The sequence below is a fragment of the Pistacia vera genome, unplaced genomic scaffold (genome assembly GCF_008641045.1).
Source record: "Pistacia vera cultivar Batoury unplaced genomic scaffold, PisVer_v2 Contig603, whole genome shotgun sequence".
Lineage (NCBI taxonomy): Eukaryota > Viridiplantae > Streptophyta > Magnoliopsida > Sapindales > Anacardiaceae > Pistacia > Pistacia vera.
This window is the reverse complement of record NW_022196450.1, coordinates 166,803-187,374: the sequence shown is the minus strand read 5'-3', so window position 1 is coordinate 187,374 and position 20,572 is coordinate 166,803. Positions and strand designations below refer to the sequence as shown.

At 39.1% G+C, this 20,572-nt stretch overlaps 2 protein-coding genes across 2 annotated transcripts; one reads left to right on the top strand and one right to left on the bottom strand.

Moving 5' to 3' along the window:
* The first annotated feature begins 397 nt into the window (after positions 1-397).
* LOC116110493 (beta-galactosidase 15-like) lies at positions 398-5,400 on the top strand. The gene is made up of 18 exons (XM_031396705.1): positions 398-404; positions 1,524-1,621; positions 1,710-1,805; positions 1,897-2,009; positions 2,114-2,180; positions 2,302-2,394; positions 2,488-2,631; positions 2,715-2,803; positions 2,900-3,005; positions 3,085-3,291; positions 3,376-3,537; positions 3,621-3,829; positions 3,931-4,034; positions 4,125-4,234; positions 4,315-4,536; positions 4,613-4,824; positions 4,916-5,192; positions 5,293-5,400. The coding sequence occupies exons 2-18, from the start codon at positions 1,556-1,558 to the stop codon at positions 5,398-5,400; spliced, it is 2,385 nt and encodes a 794-aa protein (XP_031252565.1). The 5' UTR covers positions 398-404; positions 1,524-1,555.
* A 2,062-nt stretch (positions 5,401-7,462) lies between these two features.
* Positions 7,463-10,544, bottom strand: LOC116110474 (pentatricopeptide repeat-containing protein At5g03800-like). Its single transcript, XM_031396690.1, has one exon. It carries the CDS (start codon positions 10,522-10,524, stop codon positions 7,858-7,860), a length of 2,667 nt encoding a protein of 888 aa, XP_031252550.1. The 5' UTR covers positions 10,525-10,544; the 3' UTR covers positions 7,463-7,857.
* Between the last annotated feature and the right edge of the window lie 10,028 nt (positions 10,545-20,572).

The window sequence follows — 20,572 nt, the reverse complement described above, 5'->3', positions numbered from 1 at the left end:
ACTAAATAAATAATTTTAATTTCAAGTGAACTTTCAATAATTAAATAGAACATTGAGTTTTGCTTGAAACAAATGTAAATATTTCAAGCCTTATAATAATTATCCTATTATATACCACTTCTAAAATATAACATCAATTTTATAGTTATATCCTTTTGTATGTTTTCCTTTTCTTTCTATTTTTTATTTTGGGTATTTTATCAGTACTGAGACATTCAAATAAAAAACTCTACTACGTAAAATGATACTTGTACAAGTCCTATTCAACTTTAATTATAATTTATTTAATTTAGAATCAAATTAATATGGATACATACAACTGCCCATATAAAGTTTTGTATTTAATAACCCATAATGGGTTGGCTGAGTGGTAAAGGTTTGGAGACAAGGGGTTTGCTCTCTTTGTGGTCTCAGGTTCAAATCACAAGAACGGTTGTTAATATTGTTGATCATGGACTGCAAGTTTGTACTATTTTTAAAGCCTTGTTTGGAGTCGAGGGACTAGTCAAGATGCACATAAGTTGGTCTAAACACTCCGTTGACAAAAAAAAAAAAAAAAAGTTTTGTATTTAATATGAAATTCTCTCTCTCTCTTTTTTTTTAATTGTTTTATTTTAGTTGGTTCACTTAATTATCATTGATGAAATAAAATTAACATCTTAATATATATATATATATATAGAGAGAGAGAGAGAGAGAGAGAGAGAGAGAGAGAGAGAGAGAGAGAGAGACTAAAGCAATAATTTTAATTTATTTATTTAGGTTTATACAGAGTTTTAAATTTTAATGCTATCAATAAATTCATGTATTCGGGTGTTGTGTAGATAGCTAATAATTATAGATAACGGATCATCAAAATGTAACCTTCATCATTATCAACAAAAGAAATAAAAAATACCGAAACAAAATGGTACCAAATCACTATATAGAGTTAATGATAATTCTTATAATATCTTAAAAGGAAAATCTGTTCTTCAAACTAATTAATTCTTCCCACCAGCAATCTCTAACCTCAGTAGAGTAAAATACGTTTTGTTATTATGGTATAATGATTTATAAAAGTCACTTTTACTCTATTATATTTGATATATATCAGATCCAAATGTCCCTCTATTAAATACCCTAAATAGAGATAGTTCTTTGTCAAAAGTAAATTCTATTAATATTTCAAACTAGTAAATAAATAGAAATAGCATTCGTACTTAAAAAGTTTCAGTTCAACTGGGAGGAACTGGGGGGGTGGGAGGCGGGGACTTAAGTACGAATGATATTTCTATTTATTGATATTTTTACAATTTTCTTGAACCTCTATTTAAGACTATTCATAGTAATCAGAAAGACAAAGTGGTTGAAATCATATTGGTAAAGTATTAATAGAGTAAGACAATTTGAGATGATATTTACGTCTTTGTTATAAGTGTGTAATTCACACTTTCACAGCATTCTGAAAATGTCCAGAAATATGAGTCCTTGTAATGCACTTGTTGTTCTTTTGCTGTGTGCCATTTTTTCTTTTGTTTCAGCTTCTGAGATTACATATGATGGTTCAAGTCTGATGATTGATGGAGAAAGGCAACTTATATTATCTGGTTCCATTCATTACCCTCGAAGCACTCCTCAAGTAATCACTTTTTCAGCTTATTATTTCATTATAGAATTTTATTTTGTCTTTTCTAATGTTTTAAATGCATACATTATGTGCTATATAGATGTGGCCATCCCTTATCCAGAAATCAAAAGAAGGTGGCCTCAATGCCATTGAAACTTATGTATTTTGGAATGCTCATGAGCCTTCTCGTCGTGAGGTTTATTAATTATCTTGCTTTCAATGTTTTAACCCTTTTTTTTTGGGGGTTATAATATGGGTTTCTGACTTTTTTTTCCTCTTTGATTTAGTATGATTTTTCAGGAAATCTTGACCTTGTTAGGTTCATTAAAACCATTCAAGATCAAGGGCTTCATGCTATTCTTCGCATAGGACCATATGTTTGTGCTGAGTGGAATTTTGGGTGATTTATTAATTATGATATAATAATAAGTTACAATTCATTATATAATTTGTTACTTTTTTTATAATTATTTTGATTCTTTTTTTCTTTTCAATTTGTTACAGAGGTTTTCCCGTTTGGTTGCATAATATGCCAAACATTACTCTTAGAACAAATAATGAAGTTTTTAAGGTACAAAATTTTTGCTTTATAGTTTATATAATTTCTTTATAAAAAAAAAAAAATATATATATATATATATAATCTTTTTTTTTAAAACTAATTTTGTACTTTTCTTTTAACTTGCATTCAGAATGAGATGCAAAATTTCACAACCTTAATAGTGAATATGATGAAGGATGAGAAGCTATTTGCTTCACAAGGAGGACCTATAATTCTTGCTCAGGTTTCTACATTTCTTTTCCATTTTTCCCTGTTCTGTATATGTTTGTCTCATAATAATATTAAATTTATTTATTTTATAAAATTTCTGGTACAGATTGAAAATGAATATGGAAATATAATGTGGGAATATGGAGAAGATGGAAAGGCTTATGTAAATTGGTGTGCTGAATTGGCTCAAAGTTATAACATTGGTGTTCCTTGGATCATGTGTCAACAGGATGATGCTCCAGAGCCAATGGTTCTCTACTTCATTTATTTTTCTATCACATTATTTTAATTTTTCCTAGAGCTTTATCTGATTAAGTTTTATTTTTCATACAGATTAACACATGTAATGGCTTTTACTGTGATCAATTCTCCCCCAACAGAAAAAATAGCCCTAAAATATGGACTGAGAACTGGAGTGGCTGGTAACTTAACTTTCTTCCTCTCAATCTCTTGAAAATCTTAAAATTATTGTTGTTGTAATGAATTGAATGGCTTGATTTTGTTAATAACTTTTGCAGGTTTAAGGGCTGGGGTGACTCTTATCCACACAGGCCTGCTGAAGATCTTGCTTTCGCTGTTGGTCGTTTCTTCCAATATGGCGGCAGTTTGATGAATTATTATATGGTTAGCATATATTGAAAGAGAAATCACAATATTTTGCTATGAAATTTGTATGCTAATGTTTTCTTTTTCATGCTTTTAGTATCATGGAGGCACCAATTTTGGCCATACATCTGGGGGTCCATACATCACAACTTCATATGACTATGATGCTCCCCTTGATGAATATGGAAATTTGAATCAACCCAAATGGGGACATCTTAAAGAACTTCATGAAGTCCTAATATCAGTGCAGAAGGCTCTTCTGAATGGTGAGAGAAGAGATATTGATTATGGAAATATGATGTCGGTAAGTACTAGTTTTTGTAGTGTTTTTTAATATGGATTGTTATATGCTATGCAGTCTTAACATTGATCTCCTTTCTATTTGTAGGCCACTGTTTACAGTTATCAAGGAAAATCAGTTTGCTTTCTGGGAAATGCAAATTCATCAAATGCATTTACTGTTGAATTTGAGAACACAAATTACACGGTTCCTGCGTGGTCTGTTACCATTCTTCCTGATTGCTTCACAGAAGCCTACAACACTGCTAAGGTGAATGTTTCCACAGTCAAATTAGTCATCTTGTGACTAAGATGATATCAAAATGAATGAATTGTGTTTTGTTTCATCAATAGGTCAATAGCCAAACCTCCATAATGGTCAAGAAACCTAATGCAGCTGATGATGCTGAGGAACCCTCCAATTTGAAATGGGATTGGAAAAATGAGGATTTTGAGGAAATTAAGTATGGCACTGTTGTTGATAGTGATTTGACTACAAGCGAACTGTTGGATCAAAAGGCTGTAACAAATGATACCAGTGACTACTTGTGGTATATGACTAGGTAATAGTCTTTCTGTCTTTGCTTTGCTACTGATTTTTCATTTATTTCATATATTTGGTTAAGTAAAAGCGAATTATTTCTCAATTCTTTCATATTTTCAGTATTGTTGTTGATGAGAAAGATGCTTTTGTCGGCAAGAACGTTACTCTGCAAGTTAATACCAGTGGACATATCCTTCATGCCTTTTTCAACTCAAAGCACATTGGTAAGCATGAAGAGCATTAATATTTCATTATTATTTGGCTTTTCAATTTTCTAGAACTAACACATGAACATCACATTAACTCTTGTTCAGGATCAAAATTGGCTCAAAATGGTCACTATGACTTTGTTTTTGAACAAGATGTTCAATTGACTCTTGGGACTAATCAACTCAGTCTGCTTAGTGCTACTGTGGGATTGCCGGTAAGCATCAATTACATTATCAAGCTTCGGTTTGGAAATTCATGTAAGATTTACCTTTCTTGATGTTTGAATTTGTTCAGAACTACGGTGCCAACTTTGATAAAAGAGCAGATGGAATTCTTGGTCCTGTTAAGTTGATTGATCATAGCACTAACAACACCAAAGACATATCTTCAAATGAATGGATATATAAGGTTGGTTTGCAAGGTCAAAAATTAGAATCCTACAATCCTCAAAAGCTAAACGAAGCTGAATGGAGTTCTGAAGGACTGCCAACGAATAAGATGTTTGTTTGGTACAAGGTAATATTTTCTTCATGTATGATATTAACTCTTCATTTCATTACAAATCTTTGGACTTGACATTACTTTCTTTCAGACTACATTTAAATCCCCTCTCGGCGAGGAGCCTGTAGTGGTGAACTTGCTTGGCTTAGGCAAGGGAGAAGCTTGGGTGAATGGCAAAAGCATCGGGCGGTATTGGCCTAGCTATATTTCTGGTAAAGATGGATGTCCCTCAGTTTGCTATTACAACCAGACTTATAAAGCTGAGAACTGCAGAACGAACTGTGGAGAACCCTCTATGCGATGGTAATCAAGTTTATGAATCATGTTAATATGTTTTCGCATTCGAGTGACAATATCTGGAGCCTCACTTCTGTATTTCCTTTGACAATTTTAGGTACCATATTCCGCGAGAGTTTCTCAACAATGAAGAGAATGTCCTGGTTTTGTTTGAGGAAATTGGAGGCACTCCTAGTCTTGTGAACATCGGAACCATAACTGTAGGGAAAGTTTGTGCGAATGCTTTTGAGGGAAGCACCCTGAAACTATCATGCCAGGGAGGAAAAGTTTTTTCCGAAATTAAATTTGCTAGCTTTGGTGAAACTGAGGGTACTTGTGGATCATTTAGGAAAGGCAGATGTGAATCAGCCAACTCTTTATCAGTGATTGAACAGGTACTAATACTAATACTAATACTAATACTATGCCAATTACCTTATTTCATTTCTTCAAAGTTTAGATTGTTTTGATGGAAATGCACTCATTAAATGGCAGGCATGTCTTGGCAAAGAGAGTTGTTCCATTCCAGTGACAGAAGCATTTTTGGGGCCAACCGGTTGCCATTCTGAGATATATCGATTAGCTGTTGAAGCTGTTTGTTAGAATTTATATCTTTTCCTTTATGCAGTTAGGTTTAGAATTTATATCAATTCAGCATAGGAAGTTCTTTTATTGATGATATTAGATTATTGTTAAATTTGGATTCGGTTACAATAAGAAAGTATTTTGTTTAGTTCCTGTTCCTAATTGTTCTCTTTCCCTCTATAATTAATTATATCCTCTAATGGTTTTGAGTAGAACCTCTGCTTTACTTGTTTATTATAATTATATTAATTCAACTTAATACGTGGCTCGGAAGATATAATTAAATTTCCCACACGCAACCTCCCCTGTTCAATTTCCTCTTCTCTGCAACACCACGCACCCTCTTCACGACATTCAAAGCCGCGTTTCACTTCTCTTTCAAGTCCTTTCTCTCTTCCTTTCCTTAACTTTTCGGTTCCTTCTGTTGTTTCGATTTGCCCATGATCTGAGGTAACAACAACTCTCTTCTCCCGTGCTTCCTTGTTCGCCTACTTTCGTTTCTAATTCTGGCTTTTGTACTTTTATCATCTGTTTGTGTATCGCTTTGTGTTTTAATGTATCTTCTGTAATCGAAATTTTATTTTGTTTTTGGAAATTGTTTTCTAATAGCGGGTTTGTTCTTTTGCTGTGTAATTTATCCTTTGAACCTCATGACAATTTCCAAAACATATAATTATACTAATGTATGTTTACTTATTTATTATAATTATATTAATGTATTTTTTTTTGTTTTTTCTCAAAGTGTGATCCAATCTTATTAATCAACTGAACCTCGTGACAAAATTATATATTCTTCTTTTACCCGGGCTCCAGCTTGAGCATAATTTTTATTTTTTTGGACTTGTCAAGCTCGAGCTCAACACTATTCAACTTGAGCCAAACTCGATTAAGATAAAACTCGATTCAGACTTGATTACACCCCTATTTACATATTGATTAAAAAAGTTTATTTAAAGCTATAAACACTTTTGTTTTAAGCTATTTGATTGCATTTAAAAAATGTTTATAGGATTTTAAATAAGATATTTTATGGTTCATAAGAAAAGCTCAAACGTAAGGTTCTCCCATAAGCTCTTTTAAAGGTTATTTGAAGTACTAAAATTTTAAAAATGTCCTTATTATATTTTATAAATTTAATTTGATTTATTCTTATATATAAAAGCCATATTTGCTAAATTAATACTAAAAAACTCTTCTACGCTTTCCTAACCAAACAAGTAACAAAATTTTCACAAAAACCCTACTGGCATCTCCAACCCACGCCAAATGGCGTGGGTTGTTGCTCCAACCCACGCCAAACGCCACGCCATTTGGTGTGGCACTGTAGCGCTAATAATTTTTTTTCTTTTTTTTGATTTTGCTTTTTTTTTTTTTTTTTGAAGTTAATTTGAGTATTAAATTTTATACCAAAAATCACACCAAATTTGATTATTTGTATTTAATTTAATTTGATTATTATTTATAATAATAAATTCATAATAATGATAAAACTAAAAAAATGATGAAAAATTAAAAATAAAACTTTATTCAAAGCAAATGTTAAACTACAATAACTCAAAATAAAAATTAACACTAATTTAAAAACACTAAAATTAAAAGAAAATGTAACATAAACTAAAATAACTGTTTAATTTTATCATTTTATATTAGATGTAATGTTTTTCTATATTAAATGTAATGTTTATTTGATTAAATAAATGCTTAATTTTATTAAATTAATATAATTTTTAAAATAATTATTATTTAATAAAAATATCACTCCTAATATTTAATTAATATATACAAAAATAATGAGTGAAATAGATTAATTGTTGATTATTACAATAAAAGGAAAAAAAAAGAATATTCTAAAGAATATTTTAAGAAATATTCTTTTTGGTGCAATTTTGGTGTTGTAGGTTGGAGATGGAATAGTGTTTTATACCAAAATTTGCACCAAATTTGTGCAATGGGTTGGAGATAGTCTAACAAGCTCATCTTCCATGAGCCACCCAAATTGGTTTATAGCTTCATTTTGACAATTTTAAGAAGGTAACCGCAGCGTGTAAATGTGACAAATAGAAGAACAGAATGGCCAGCATAAGAAGAACTCATTTCTCTAGTTAGAGATCCTTAAATAGAATTAATAGATCATTTAAACTCAATTAAAATTACACCTGAAGTGTAATTGTTATTTTGCATTCTCTGATCCAAGGCTAACACTATGATAACATTCACTCCATTCTGTTTATAGGCTTGAACAAAATTTTCATTAATGACAATTTACCCAACAGCCTTGAAAGACCTCAACAAAATACCTGTATTGACTAATATTATGAAGAATTACACAATTTAATTATTGAAACACATCTAAGCTATACACTACACAGCTTGAAACTTTTCGATTTGCCAAAAATAAGGGGAAAATGTCAAAACTTCAATAATGTGCCTGTACAAAGAAGGGGATTGGCTTTGGATGATTAGTAAATTGATCAACTACCAGAAATCTTTACATGAACACTGTCCATCTGAAAAATGATGAAATCCCGAAGCATCCCTGAGAACTATCTCTCTTCTAGCAACATCTGAGACATATTTCAAGAACGTATGGCAATCCCCACAAACAAGGATGTTCTTCAAAATCCGAATGGGTTTTCCGGGCTGGGTCGTCAGAAGCCCAAAGGTTGCTGCTAGTTTTGCGCTATGATAGAACAAGAAATCCTTCTTTTGGTACTCCTCAACTTCATGAAGAACGTAGCTTGTGTCTGGTAGATACCCAGCTTTGAGGCATTCTAAGATTAGTATTTCTAATCCACTATATATCTCTTTTTCTTGTGGGTGGGACTTGTCTCTTGTGTAGAATGAATGCACCTTGTTCTGATGAATAATCCAACTTTTACTTGGATGCTTCTGAAACCCCTTTTCTCGCATATCCTCCCTGACCATTTCAGAGTTACGCCATCTACCAGATGCAGAATACAAATTTGATATAAGCACATATGTAAAGGCATCTTGTGGGTCCATAGTAAGTATATGCTTCGCAACTCTTTTCCCCATGGTAGTATTCTTGCGGGCTCTACAACTATCAAGCAAAGCTCGCCAAACTGAAATCTTTGGTTCAAAAGGCATTTTGTTGACCATTTCTTCTGCTTCTTCAAGGAAACCCCAGTATCCCAAGACACCAACTAAGGATGCATAATGCTCTGAACTGGGCTCAATGTTATAAATGGTTTTCATGGAGAGAAACAATTTACGGCAACTATCAACTAAATTTGAGTTAGTGTATCTGTAAGCTGAAATAATCAAAACAAAAGTTACTGCATCTGGCTTTATGCCTGCGTTCTCCATCCTTGACCAAACATTCAAGGCATCATCACCCTGTCGGTAGAGAAGATGGCCTGCAATCAAACCATTCCAAGAAACTATATCGTGTGAGGGCATTGCATGAAAAGCCCTAATGGCATCATTCATGTTGCAACACTTAAAATACATGCTAGTTATTGAATTTCCCACTCCTACATCGGAAGAAAAACCAGTCTTAAGAGCATGACAGTGGATTTGTTTTCCCATCTCAAGAAACCCTAAAGTTCCACATACACTAAGTACTGAAGTTATTGCAACTTCATCCATAACCATTAGTCCTTCTGATTGGCCACGGTGGAAAAGAAAAATTGCATTTTCCGGCTGCCCATTTCGAGCATACCCACATAGCATTGATGTCCAATTTATAGAGTTTCCCTGGTCTGATGGCCACTGGTGGAACATCTTATCAGCATCTGCCATCCTCCCACACCTTGTCAACATATCAAGCAATGCTGATTCAATGCAAGCATTTGAACTAAAACCGAACTTCAAAAGGAACCCATGAATTTGCTCACTCAATTTTACTTCTGCGAGCAACCCACAAGCACTAATAACACTAGTCAAAGTGAAATCTGTTAAAACTAAACCTTCCTCCACCATATTAACAAACAAATCAATCACTCTCATGCCTCTACCATTCTTACAAAATCCAGCTAGAAGAGCATTGTAAGAAACACAATTCTTCTCAGGCATCATATCAAATGTCTCCACAGCAGAATCCACTAACCCAAATTCCATGTACGCTACAATCATCTCCGTCCATGTAATAACATCTCTAATAGGCATTCTCTCAAATATAACTTCCACATCTTTTACACTTCCACACTTAGTGTAGAACCCAATAAGCCCATTGTTGACACTCAAATGGCCCTCTAACCCGATTCTAATAGCATGAGCATGAAGGGCTCGGCCTTCCGTCAAACCAAAATTCCCAGAAAAAGCAGTTAAAAGGGTCGAAATTGTGATATAATCAACTCTAAAACCATCAGTTCTTTTCATATCACGAAACAATTCAAATGCTTTCTCATACTTAAGCTCCTTAAGCAGACTAGAAATCGCAGTATTCCACGACGCAATGTCTCGTTGAGACATTTCATCAAACACTTTAAGTACACACTCCATCAATCCACTAAATTTACCATAAAGTCCCATAAGTGCATTAGCAACAAAAACACTATCCAAATAACCCATTTTGACTATCAAACCATGAACTTGTAAACCAAAATTTAACTCCAAAAGTCTAATACAAGCAGTCAAAATAGCAACAAAACTATGTTCATTAGGCTGAATACCTTCATCTCTCATCCTAAAAAACAGCTCAATCGCCTCCTCCTCTCGACCCGACTTCGCAAAACCAGAAACCAAAGAAGTAAAAGACACAACATTGGGATTTAAAAGTGCACTAAACACTTTATAAGCATCAAAAGTAAGACCCAGTTTGAGATAAGCTGAAATAAGAGGATTACCGAGACGAGTATACTCTTCTTCTTGAAGTTTTACGATTGAAGCATGTACGGCTTTGGCAAGTGGAACGTCATCGTATTGAACGGACAAGCGAAGCAAAGTGAAGAAGCTCTCAACGTCAAGGTCAATATTGGTGGTAGTGTAATTGAGCAAAGATGAGCTGTGGGTGTTGAGAGGGTAAGAAGAGAGAAGTGGTTGGTGGTGTGAGGAAAGGAGTGGCTCAGAAGCGGCGGTGGAGAAGGGAAGGAAGTGGGGTTTGGGTTTCGGTGGTGGGGCTGCAGAGAAAAAGTGAAGAAAGGGGGTTTTGGGTTGGATAATGGTGGTGGTCGTGGCCATGAACTCAAGGCGCCAACCATATGTGGAGCTCTGTTATACCATTTTGGTTCCGGTTATGTTATCTTTATATACGGGTTTTGTCTCGACCCCTCCGGTTTAATTAGATAATAAAACTTCCCTAAACTAAAGTTTTAGAAATGAAGTAAATTTTGTTTCTTCGTAATGGACTGTAAGCGTTTTCTTAAAATTAATAATATAATGAGTTAATAAATGTTTTATTTCCATGTTTATAATTATATATAGTTAATGTTGATATTTGATTTTAACATCAACGACTTGCACGTGTAAAGTGCTAAGCGGACTTAAAAATTACACATAATATGAAAATATGCAATGAAAGAATAAACAAGAGACAATTTTCAAAGTGGTTCAGATGCTAAAAAGCGAATCATACGTCCATTATATTTGTACTGATGGATGATTACAATCATGTCGCGGGCAGCGAGCTGAGTTACAATCTAGAGAGAATTTAAATACAAAGAGAGAGAGTCTACTCTTAGAAGATTAAAAATGTCCGGATCCTGTAAATGAGAGAGGAGCCTTCTATTTATAGTCGAGGGATTCAAGGTAATAATCATAATTTTGCAGTCGGGTAGGTGTGATACAATTCCTACCTTGCTTCCTATTGGTTGACTGTATAAGAGATATCCTTAAATCGCGTAGGGCTTGGGCAGGTGGACAATTCATAGCCACTCACAAGTCAAGCTTTCACCTGCCACACTGATGACAGCTTTACTTCTTCTGTCCTTGTGCAACATGGCAGCGTCTAAATGGCACAAAGTCTTCCTAAACTTTGATTGAGGCATAACAGAAGCCCCCCAGTTCTTAAGGTTTAAGGATTGAACCCTGAGAACTTCATGATTATGCTGTGACCTGACTTATCTTGAGTGATGCTTGATTGAGCTATATGAGACAAACAGTTAAGATGATGTGAAACTAGTGGTTCAACCCGACCAGCGAGCTGTAAGGAGGTCGTAGCATAGGTCTCTAAGAATAGCACAAGCGACCTGAGGCGACCTTTCCCCACAAGTTCAGTGACGTGGGTTGGACCTTGCTCAATGCTATACCAACATGCTTTGGACTTCATTCGTCGCTCACGACCTGAAAATACTTAGCACACTTTTGCCGAAAACAAGGGGTCACATTGTCTCGAAATTGATACATGGAGAAGAGTGTTTTACTTAAACAACCTCTTCAAATGTTATCCGTTGCGCTAGATAGTTGGTCTAGTCAATAAAGTAAACTTTATTCTGACAGACGTGTCTCTTGTGCAATAAGTGTCAGCCATGCGCATTAAATGCAAGCTATGTTGAAATGACATTCCCTTTCAGAGCATTAAATGCGAATGAGGGCGCATTTAATGTAGGGGAAATAACCGTGCCGACGCTTGGTTACTCCAATAGAGGGAAACGTCAATTGGCATCTACGAAGTGTGAAGGTTACTCTTCACGTGGATTAACGACACATGGTCATAATCAATGGCGAGAAATGTATCTCGCCCAAGCGTCGCTTGCTAGGAAAACCAATCGTCATCTTTCCCCCTATAAAACCTTAGGTTCGCTTCAAGTTCTATCACATAACTCACATTTTCAGAGAGAAAAACAAAACTCTTGCACTTGTGAAATCAGTATGTTCTTCTTCCAGTTGATGCGCACTCGTCGTTACGATAGGAAGTTAGTCCCCAGCAATCAAGAGGGAAGGAGGACTCTTCTTCATTTTCCTCTTTTATTTCTGTTAAAAGCTTGACTTTACAGTAATGGTGGGTATGAACTGCCTGGTACCTACACGATGCATGTTTCTAGATAATGGTAAAAACAAAAAACTTTTTTTTTTTTTTTTAAAAGTGAAAACTTGGGGCATGGATTCTTGGGAATTCATTCTCAAGGATTTTTAGGGCTTTTCTATGGGTTAAGGAAAGTAAATTAGGGTTCCTTTTGCTCTTCCACGTCATCATACGGGATATTGTATGGAGACTAAGTCATCTCTGCATGTCACCCCTTTTTCAGACTTTAGGAGCAATGGACACTTTAGAGACTAGAGCAGCCGAGGGGATGAGCTAGCAGGCGCCAGGCACCTCAGCAGGTCTCGTGCAACAAACATTATCAATGGCCACCCAGGACGAGATACAGAAAGCGGTGGACTAGTTCATGCTTAGCGTAGATGTCTATCAGCACAAGACGTACACAGCTGGGAATCCCCCAGAGGGAATGGTTGCGATCTCCGAGGCAATCTTTAAGTGTGGGGTGTTGATACCTTTTCACCCCTTCATCAGATTGATCCTTGACCACTTCGAGGTCGCGCCATTACAATTGACGCCTAATGTGTATATGATAGCGGCTGCTATATATATCGCATGTGGCGAAAATAGTCTTGGCGAGCTGACAGCTCTGGAGCTCGCAGTGCTTACTATTTGAAGAAGAGTAAAGATAAAGACTCTTTTTACCTCTCAAAGCCATTTTCGATTGAGGGAGGAATATTTGGTTACCCTAGTAATGTCAGGGCTTATGAGACCAAATTTTTCTTTTTTGTATACGATGGTGTTTGTCAATTTAGGGAGCTGAGTAGGTTTTCCTTCCCTTTGATTTGCGAACTGCCCCTTTTTCTTCAGCTCCTCTTCGATAGGTGAAATTAACGAACTTTTTGTCTCTTTGTAGAAAATAAGACGACCAAGTCGACAGCTCTGATAGACTTTAACCGCATTGTGACGTTTTGTCGTCTACCCGAATAGAGTTGTCGCAAGACTGCTCGTGACTACTACGAACTTGCGAAAGTATGGTTTCTTCAACCCGAAAGCATCTTTAGAACCCCCAGCCCGTAAGTATCTTCACACTTAGGAACACCCCCCCTTCCCCCCCCCCCCCCACCCGTCCCTTTTTTAGGTAAAGGTCCCTAACATGTTTCCATGGCGCGCAGCGACCATGCCACCCAAGGTTCCAAAGCCATCGACGAAGACTAGGGGTTTCGTATTTCCTCGGGTCGACCTGACCAAGCCAGTCGAGGTGACCCTCGATGATATCCCCTTAGGAGGGATACATATTGGTGCCAAAAGGTGAACATCCACGGAGCAATGTGGAGAAGTTTCTCGGCTCGTGGCTACTCGCACCGCGAAGCAGAAAACCATGGGCCAGAAGACCAGGAAGAGGAAGCAGTTGCTTACCGTGAGTAGCAAACCATGGGCTAGAAGACTAGGAAGAGGAAGCAGTTGCTTATCGAGGAGGAGTTGGAGTCCGAGCCAAAGGGCTTCGGGATGCTACCGAAGGGATTGTAGCCTTACCAGGCTTTTCGCTTGGGTGTGCCCTTGAGGAGTGCCCCTGGCACTTTGGCAGTCCGCGAGAGCTCGCGCAGAGGAGAGGGGGAGGTTGCGATTGCCCAAAGGAGAGCGGGCAAACAACGGGTCGACAAGGTGCTTGTTCCTTCGAGACTAGACCCACTTGTGTTGGATTCCATAGGGCAACTGTTAGAGCACTTGTAGCTGGTGGTGTATACCTTGTTGGAATGCCAACTAGCTGCGGCCTTCGAGGAGTTCATGGCTTCTCAACCCGCGGACCTGGTGGCTACCGCACTTTAGTTGCAAAGCCGAGTAAAACAGTTTGTTCTCGTCAAGGACTTTTTAAAATTAGTTGATTTCCTAACTTTTATGATTTTCGAAAAAATGAGGCTTAACTCTTGTTTCTTTTCTCATATAGTCACTGTTTGCCTTACACATGGCCCAACAAAAGATCAATATGGACTCTGCTGGAGGATTCCACGAGCTGAGGGAGGAGAATACCAAGTTGAAATAGGACTTCGTGGCTCTGGACGCAGAGGTGAAAGTGGTCCACATTCAAGCGAATTAGTATTTGGTAGAGAGAAATTATGCCCTTCGTACAGTGGACTTCTAGAAAGTCGAGCTTGAGAAGAGAGGCGAGGACAACAAGGAGCTCCAAAAGACAGTGGCCAGACTCACCAGAGAGTATGGCGAGAAAGAGAATGAGCTGAAGGTGAACTCTGAGTGTTCCAAGAAGGCGGAGGAGGACACAGCTCGATTGTGGGAAAACTCTGAGAAGCAAAAGAGGGCTCTGGAGGTGGATCTTGAGCTGCTCCAAGGGTGAGTCATTTCATTAACTAAACAGATGAAGCAGCAAAACCTTGAACTCGAGAAGAGAGCTGCTGACTGGGCAATACAAGCTATCTACAACTTGCAATTGAGGAATTTGGGGATGGACCTCTCCGACATCCTGAATGAATACCAGGACATGCTTGCCTCCATGGCCCAAGCTAATGATGTCGAGGAGGAAGAGGGACAAGAGCCTCCTTTGGAGGATGACTAGCCGGAGGCACACGTCCTTGAGGACCAAGTAGCTAGTCGGGCGGTTGGCGACCAACCAGTGGATATAGAAGTCGTACCCAGAGAGCCTGGAGGCGGGGACCAGTGATCGCCTCTTCTGTTTTTCATAGCTTTTCTTTTAACTCTTTTTTTTATTTTTTTTATCTTTTACTGTCCATTGTATTTACTTAGACATGTATATATAAAAGAAACATTTTCGGTCACTTGCGATAGTATTTCTATAATATGAGCACTTCACAAGACTAATATTATATATTTACTGGTAAAAATATTGTAATCAACAAGATCATTCAAAAGAGCATGACACAAATATTCCTTCAGGAGAAAGCAGAATGATGTTATTCATAAAGATTACAAGGGAAACTTTACAAGCAAAAGAAAGAACAAGATTAAGAGTGGGTTCGGAATTACTAGTAATAAGGGTGAAGATGTTTAGCATTCCTAGCTTGTGGTACTTCGAAACTGTTAAGCCTCTTGAAGTGATACGTTCCAGGTCGTATTACCTTAGTGATGCGATATGAGCCCTCCCAGTTAGATCCCAATACCCCCGTACTTGGCTCCCTTGTACTGAGAAGGACTTCTTTCAGAACCAGGTCACCGACCTGAAAGTCTCTTTTCCCGACCTTAGAGTCGAAGAACCTTTTCGTCCGCTGCTAATAGGATAATATCTTTAACTGAGCCTTGTCGCAGCGTTCTTCAACTAGGTCCAGACTTGCACATAAAAGTGTTTCATTGTCTGTTTCATTGAATAGGTCTCTTCGAAGTGAACCAGTCCTACTTCCATTGGAATCATAACCTTGCAGCCATATGCTAGCGAGAAGGGCGTTTCCGAAGTAGAGGTTCTTGGAGTTGTTTTATATGCCCATAGAACTTCTAGGAGGTCATCAACCCAATTGCCCTTCGCAGCGCCAAGCTTGGCCCTTTAGTGTGTGTTGATGGTCTTGTTGACAGCTTCAACCTAATAATTGGCTTGCGGTCTTGCGACTGAGGCGAACTTCTTATAGTTCCTCAGCTCATCGCAAAACTACTTAAATTCCTCATTGTTGAACTGCTTTCAATTATCGAAGATGAGTGTATGGGGAATCCCGTAATATCACACTATATTCTTGAAGACGAAGTCTTTAAGCTTCTTGGTAGTGATCGCGGCCAAATGCTCGACCTTGACCTATTTGGTGAAGTAATCCACTGCGACCACAACATATTTGACGCCCCATTTTCCTGTCGATATGGGTCCGATGAGATCAATTCTCCACATAGAGAATGGTCGAGGGCTGGTCATTGTTGTCAGCTAGTGGGAAGTAGTTCGCGAGATGTTTGTAAACCGTTGGCACTTGTCATACTTTTTCACAAAGTTGAAAGTGTCCTCCTGAAGTAGAGGCCAATAATATCCCTAATGGACAATTTTATTGGCGAGGGATCGTGTGGCGGTGTGATTACCACAGATCCCTTCATGTATCTCCCTCATAATGTAGTCTGCTTGTTCGTCGGTTACACATCAGAGGAGAAGGGTGCCAAACCCTTGCTTGTACAGTTGATCTCTGATAAGCGTGTAATGAGCAGCTCTGGTGTGCAGGATTCTCGCCTCAGTCTTGTCTCCGGGTAGAGTCTCATCTCGGAGATACAAAATGATTGGAGTCAGCTAGGAGGTAGATTTTGTTGTAGCTACGGTCTGCTCAAGCGAGCTAATACTAGGAATCTCTATGTACTAAACTGGAACACTTTCCGGCACATGAGAGTCTAGCGATGAGACTATCCTTGCCAAGGCATCCGCGACAGAGTTACCGTCTCTTAGGATTTGCTTGATCGTAAAGCACTTGAAAGGCTTGAGTGTGACCTTAGCTTTCTTCAGATAGTTGATCATGATTAACAACTAGTTAGGAGTCGTAATGAATGCTGGTCGCATCCGATCCCATTTCCCTTGCTAGTTGTAGACCAACAAGCAGTGCTTCATATTCGGCCTCATTATTCGTAGCTTAGAACCCAAATCGAAGAATTCTAAGAATGTGAGTCCCTTTGGGACTGAGAAGTAGAAGACCTGCTCCGACTCTTTTTCTGCTCGAGGAACCATCGACATAGAGGCTCCAAGTTGATAAGTTCTGAATGGTTTCGTAGATGACTTTGTTGGCTAACTGCTCGGATTCTCGATTTGGTTGGTATGAGAACTCCGAAATAAAATCGGCAACAGCCTACCTTTTGATTGTTGTCTTCGGTCTGTAATGCAGATCGAACTGTGTAATGCAGATCGAACTGTGTAATGCAGATCGAACTGACTCAATTTCATTGCCCATCTGAGTAACTTACCTGAAGCTTTCAGCTTTTAAAGAACTTGCTTTAGCAGGTAGTTAGTCAGAACATGGATTGTGTGGGCATGGAAATAGGGTTGTTACTTCCTGGAGGTGATCAGCAGGGCATAAGCTAATCACTCCATCTTTGGATATCACATCTCAGCGTCCAGTAGTCGCTTACTCTAGCAATACACTAGCCACTGAACTCTGCCTTCTTCCCGAATGAGAGCTATGCTAACCGCATACTGAGAGACGGACAGGTAGAGGAATAGAATTTCCTTGGGAAGAGGCTTGGATAGAAGAGGCGGTTTTTCGAGGTGTTCTTTTATACTTTGAAAAGCCTGCTCATACTCTGGAGTCCACTCGAACTTCTTGTTGGCCTTGAGTACATTAAAGAATGGCAAGCAATGGTCTGTTGCCCTCAATATGAAGTGACTGAGAGTCGTTATCCTCCCATTTAGGCTCTGAACTTGTTTTCGGTTGGTCAGACTTTTCATATCTAGGAGAGCTTGGAACTTCTCGGGGTTGATTTCAGTTCCCTTTTGGTTAACCATATACCCTAGAACTTTCCTAAGGATACTCAAATGAGCACTTAAGAGGATTGAGCTTCATCCTGTACTTTCGGAGTACGTCAAACATCTCAGCGGGATACGCTATGTGATCTGAAGCGACATGCAACTTGACCAGCATGTCATCAACATAAACTTCCATCAACTTTTCGATCTGCTCGGAAAACATACAGTTAACCAGCCGCTGGTAGGTTGCCTTAGCATTTTTCAAGCCGAAGGGAATGACTTTATAATAATACAATCCTCGATCTAAAATGAACGAGGTATGCTCTTCGTCAAGTGCGTACATCGGGATCTGATTGTACTCTGAGTAGGTGTCCATAAAGCTTAGCAACCCGTGCCCGGAGGTGGCATCAATAAGCTGGTCGATCCTTAGCAAGGGAAAACTGTCCTTTAGATAGACTTTGTTGAGGTCAGTGAAATCGATAGAGGTTCCCCACTTTCCGTTGGGCTTTTAGTAAAACCAACTTGGGTAACGCACCTCCCGAATAAACCCGTTTGAAAGGAGCTTATCTACCTCACTTTTCAAGGCAACATAGCACTCCAAGTCCATGTCTCTTCTCTTCTGGTGAACCGGCTTGACTGCACTGTCAATGTTAAGTGCATGACATATCACATTCGGGTTGATCCCGATCATATCAGCATGAGTCCATGCAAAAACATCGACATTCTCTCTGAGGAAGCTCGTCACGCTTTTGGCAAGTTGGGGGTTGAGATTGCTCACAATTCTCAACACTCGAGTCGGCTCATTTTGATCGACTGATATCTCATATAGATCCTCAATTGGCCCACTATGAGGACATTCCTAGATGCGAGGATCCATGTTTTCCTTTACTAGGTCGGGTTGTGGCTCGATTTTGCTGATCGTCATAGCCTGCTCGGGGATGCCTATTGACATTCATTTTCTCTTGCATGCCATCTACACTGCTCTTATGTAGCAGTCGCGAGATTCGCGTTGAGATCCTCTTATTTCCCTAATCCCCGTCAGAGTGGGAAACTTCATTTTTAGATGATAGATAGAGGTGACGGCCTTGAAACTTTGTAGTAGAGGTTGTCCCAGAATGCCATTAAAAGCGGACATACAGTCTACTACCAAGAACTCTGTCATCTTGGTCACTTCGTTGGTCTCACCCAAAGTGAGGGGAAGTGCGATCGTCAGGCAGGCTTCAGGTCTGCCTCGTCCAATTGCATTTTTTCGAAAGCTCGCTGAAACAGGATGTTCACAGCGCTTCCATTGTCCGCCAACATTCTATGGACTTCGCACCGACCTATTTCAGGCACGATGACGAGTGCATCCTCATGGGGATGATGCAATCGCACCGTGTCTTTCTCTGAGAAGGTAATCTCTTCTTCCTTGCAAACCTTAGCGGGTCGCGTCGCCGTGCTCATCACACTCATGGGGTCATGACGAGTTTCTCGAGCGTACCTTTCCTGGGCACCTCAAGAATTCCCTGCGAGGATTGGTCCTCCAAAGATAATCCCCACATAGTAGAGACCCTTACGACCACGACACTTCTTCCTTTGTTCCTCTTGATCCTTTTCCTGAATGGAAGTCGGACCATCAACATACTCCTTGAAGTGCCCCTACTTGATGAGATCTTCAATAGCTTGCTTCAGAGCCCGACACTCATCAGTGTGATGCCCATTATTCCGATGATAGCGACAATACTTTTTGCTGTTCCTAGCTGAGGGGGGATTCTTTATGGGCTCTGGGTCTCCGAGCAGGCTGGCCTCCTCTGATTTATCCAGAATAGCCGACACTGAGGCATTCAAATGAGTGTATTGACTTTTGTCGCGATCGTGACGGGGAATTTGGGCATAAGATTTTTTGGGCTCAAATCGCTGCTTCTTTCCTTTTCGCTGATCGTCATTAGCCCATCTACGATCAACCCTTATATTGTTTTCCCCTCGGTCGGGAGCACTGGTCGGGAGCACTGGTCGAGAGACCAGGGTCGGGGGGATTAAAAGTGGCCACAGAATTTTCAATTCAGAGATACTTCTCAATAAGGTCGTAGAAGTGGGTGAGGGAAACATTGTCCTCGGATTGCAATTCTTTCCACAAGTTAGTCTATAGGAGAACCCCCACAATAATGAGAGTCCGAACGGACTCTTCGGGAGTGTGAGCCACTTTGTGGAGTTCCCTGTGGAATATGTATATGTAAGACTGGAGGGATTCATTCCTCTCCTGGCATATGTTGCTTAGATAGCTCAACGGCATCGAGAACTTCCTGTTCGCCTAGAAGTGTTTCAAGAATGATGAGCTCATTTGTTGCCACGAGCTGATAGATCATGCGGGAAGTGATCTGAAGCAGCGTTTGGCATGGGCAATCAGAGTTACTACCAAACAACGACATTTGGCCAAGTCAGAGACTTGGTGGAGTTCCATAAGGTCGTTGAATTCATAAAGGTAATCCTGCGGATCAAAATTTCCATAGAACGCTCACATATCGGGCATTCTAAATCTCGACAGGAGAGGAGCAGTTAACACTGTTGGAGAAAAGAGAGACACCTCGGTGACCTTCCCACGCCCATTCTGCTGAGCTTTAAGGTGATCCAAAGCTCGTTGTAATTCCTCAATCTGAGGTAGTGGAGCTACCTGAGGATCACTTTCCACAACGTGGGTTCGACCCTCACAGTTGCGGTTGAGGAAAGACCGCAAATCGGGCTTTTTCTCAAGTCAGTCGGAAGCTCCAGCGAACCTTGACACACGCTAGCTAGAGCCGTGTGAAGGCAACGAATGGCTCGAGGAGTTTTTTCGACCTCTACAGTGGTCAGAACCAACCTGCGGATGACAGGGGTTTCCCACATGATGACGGTCAAGATCATCATTTCGGTGATACAAGGAATCTCCTTGCCTTGTACTCTTG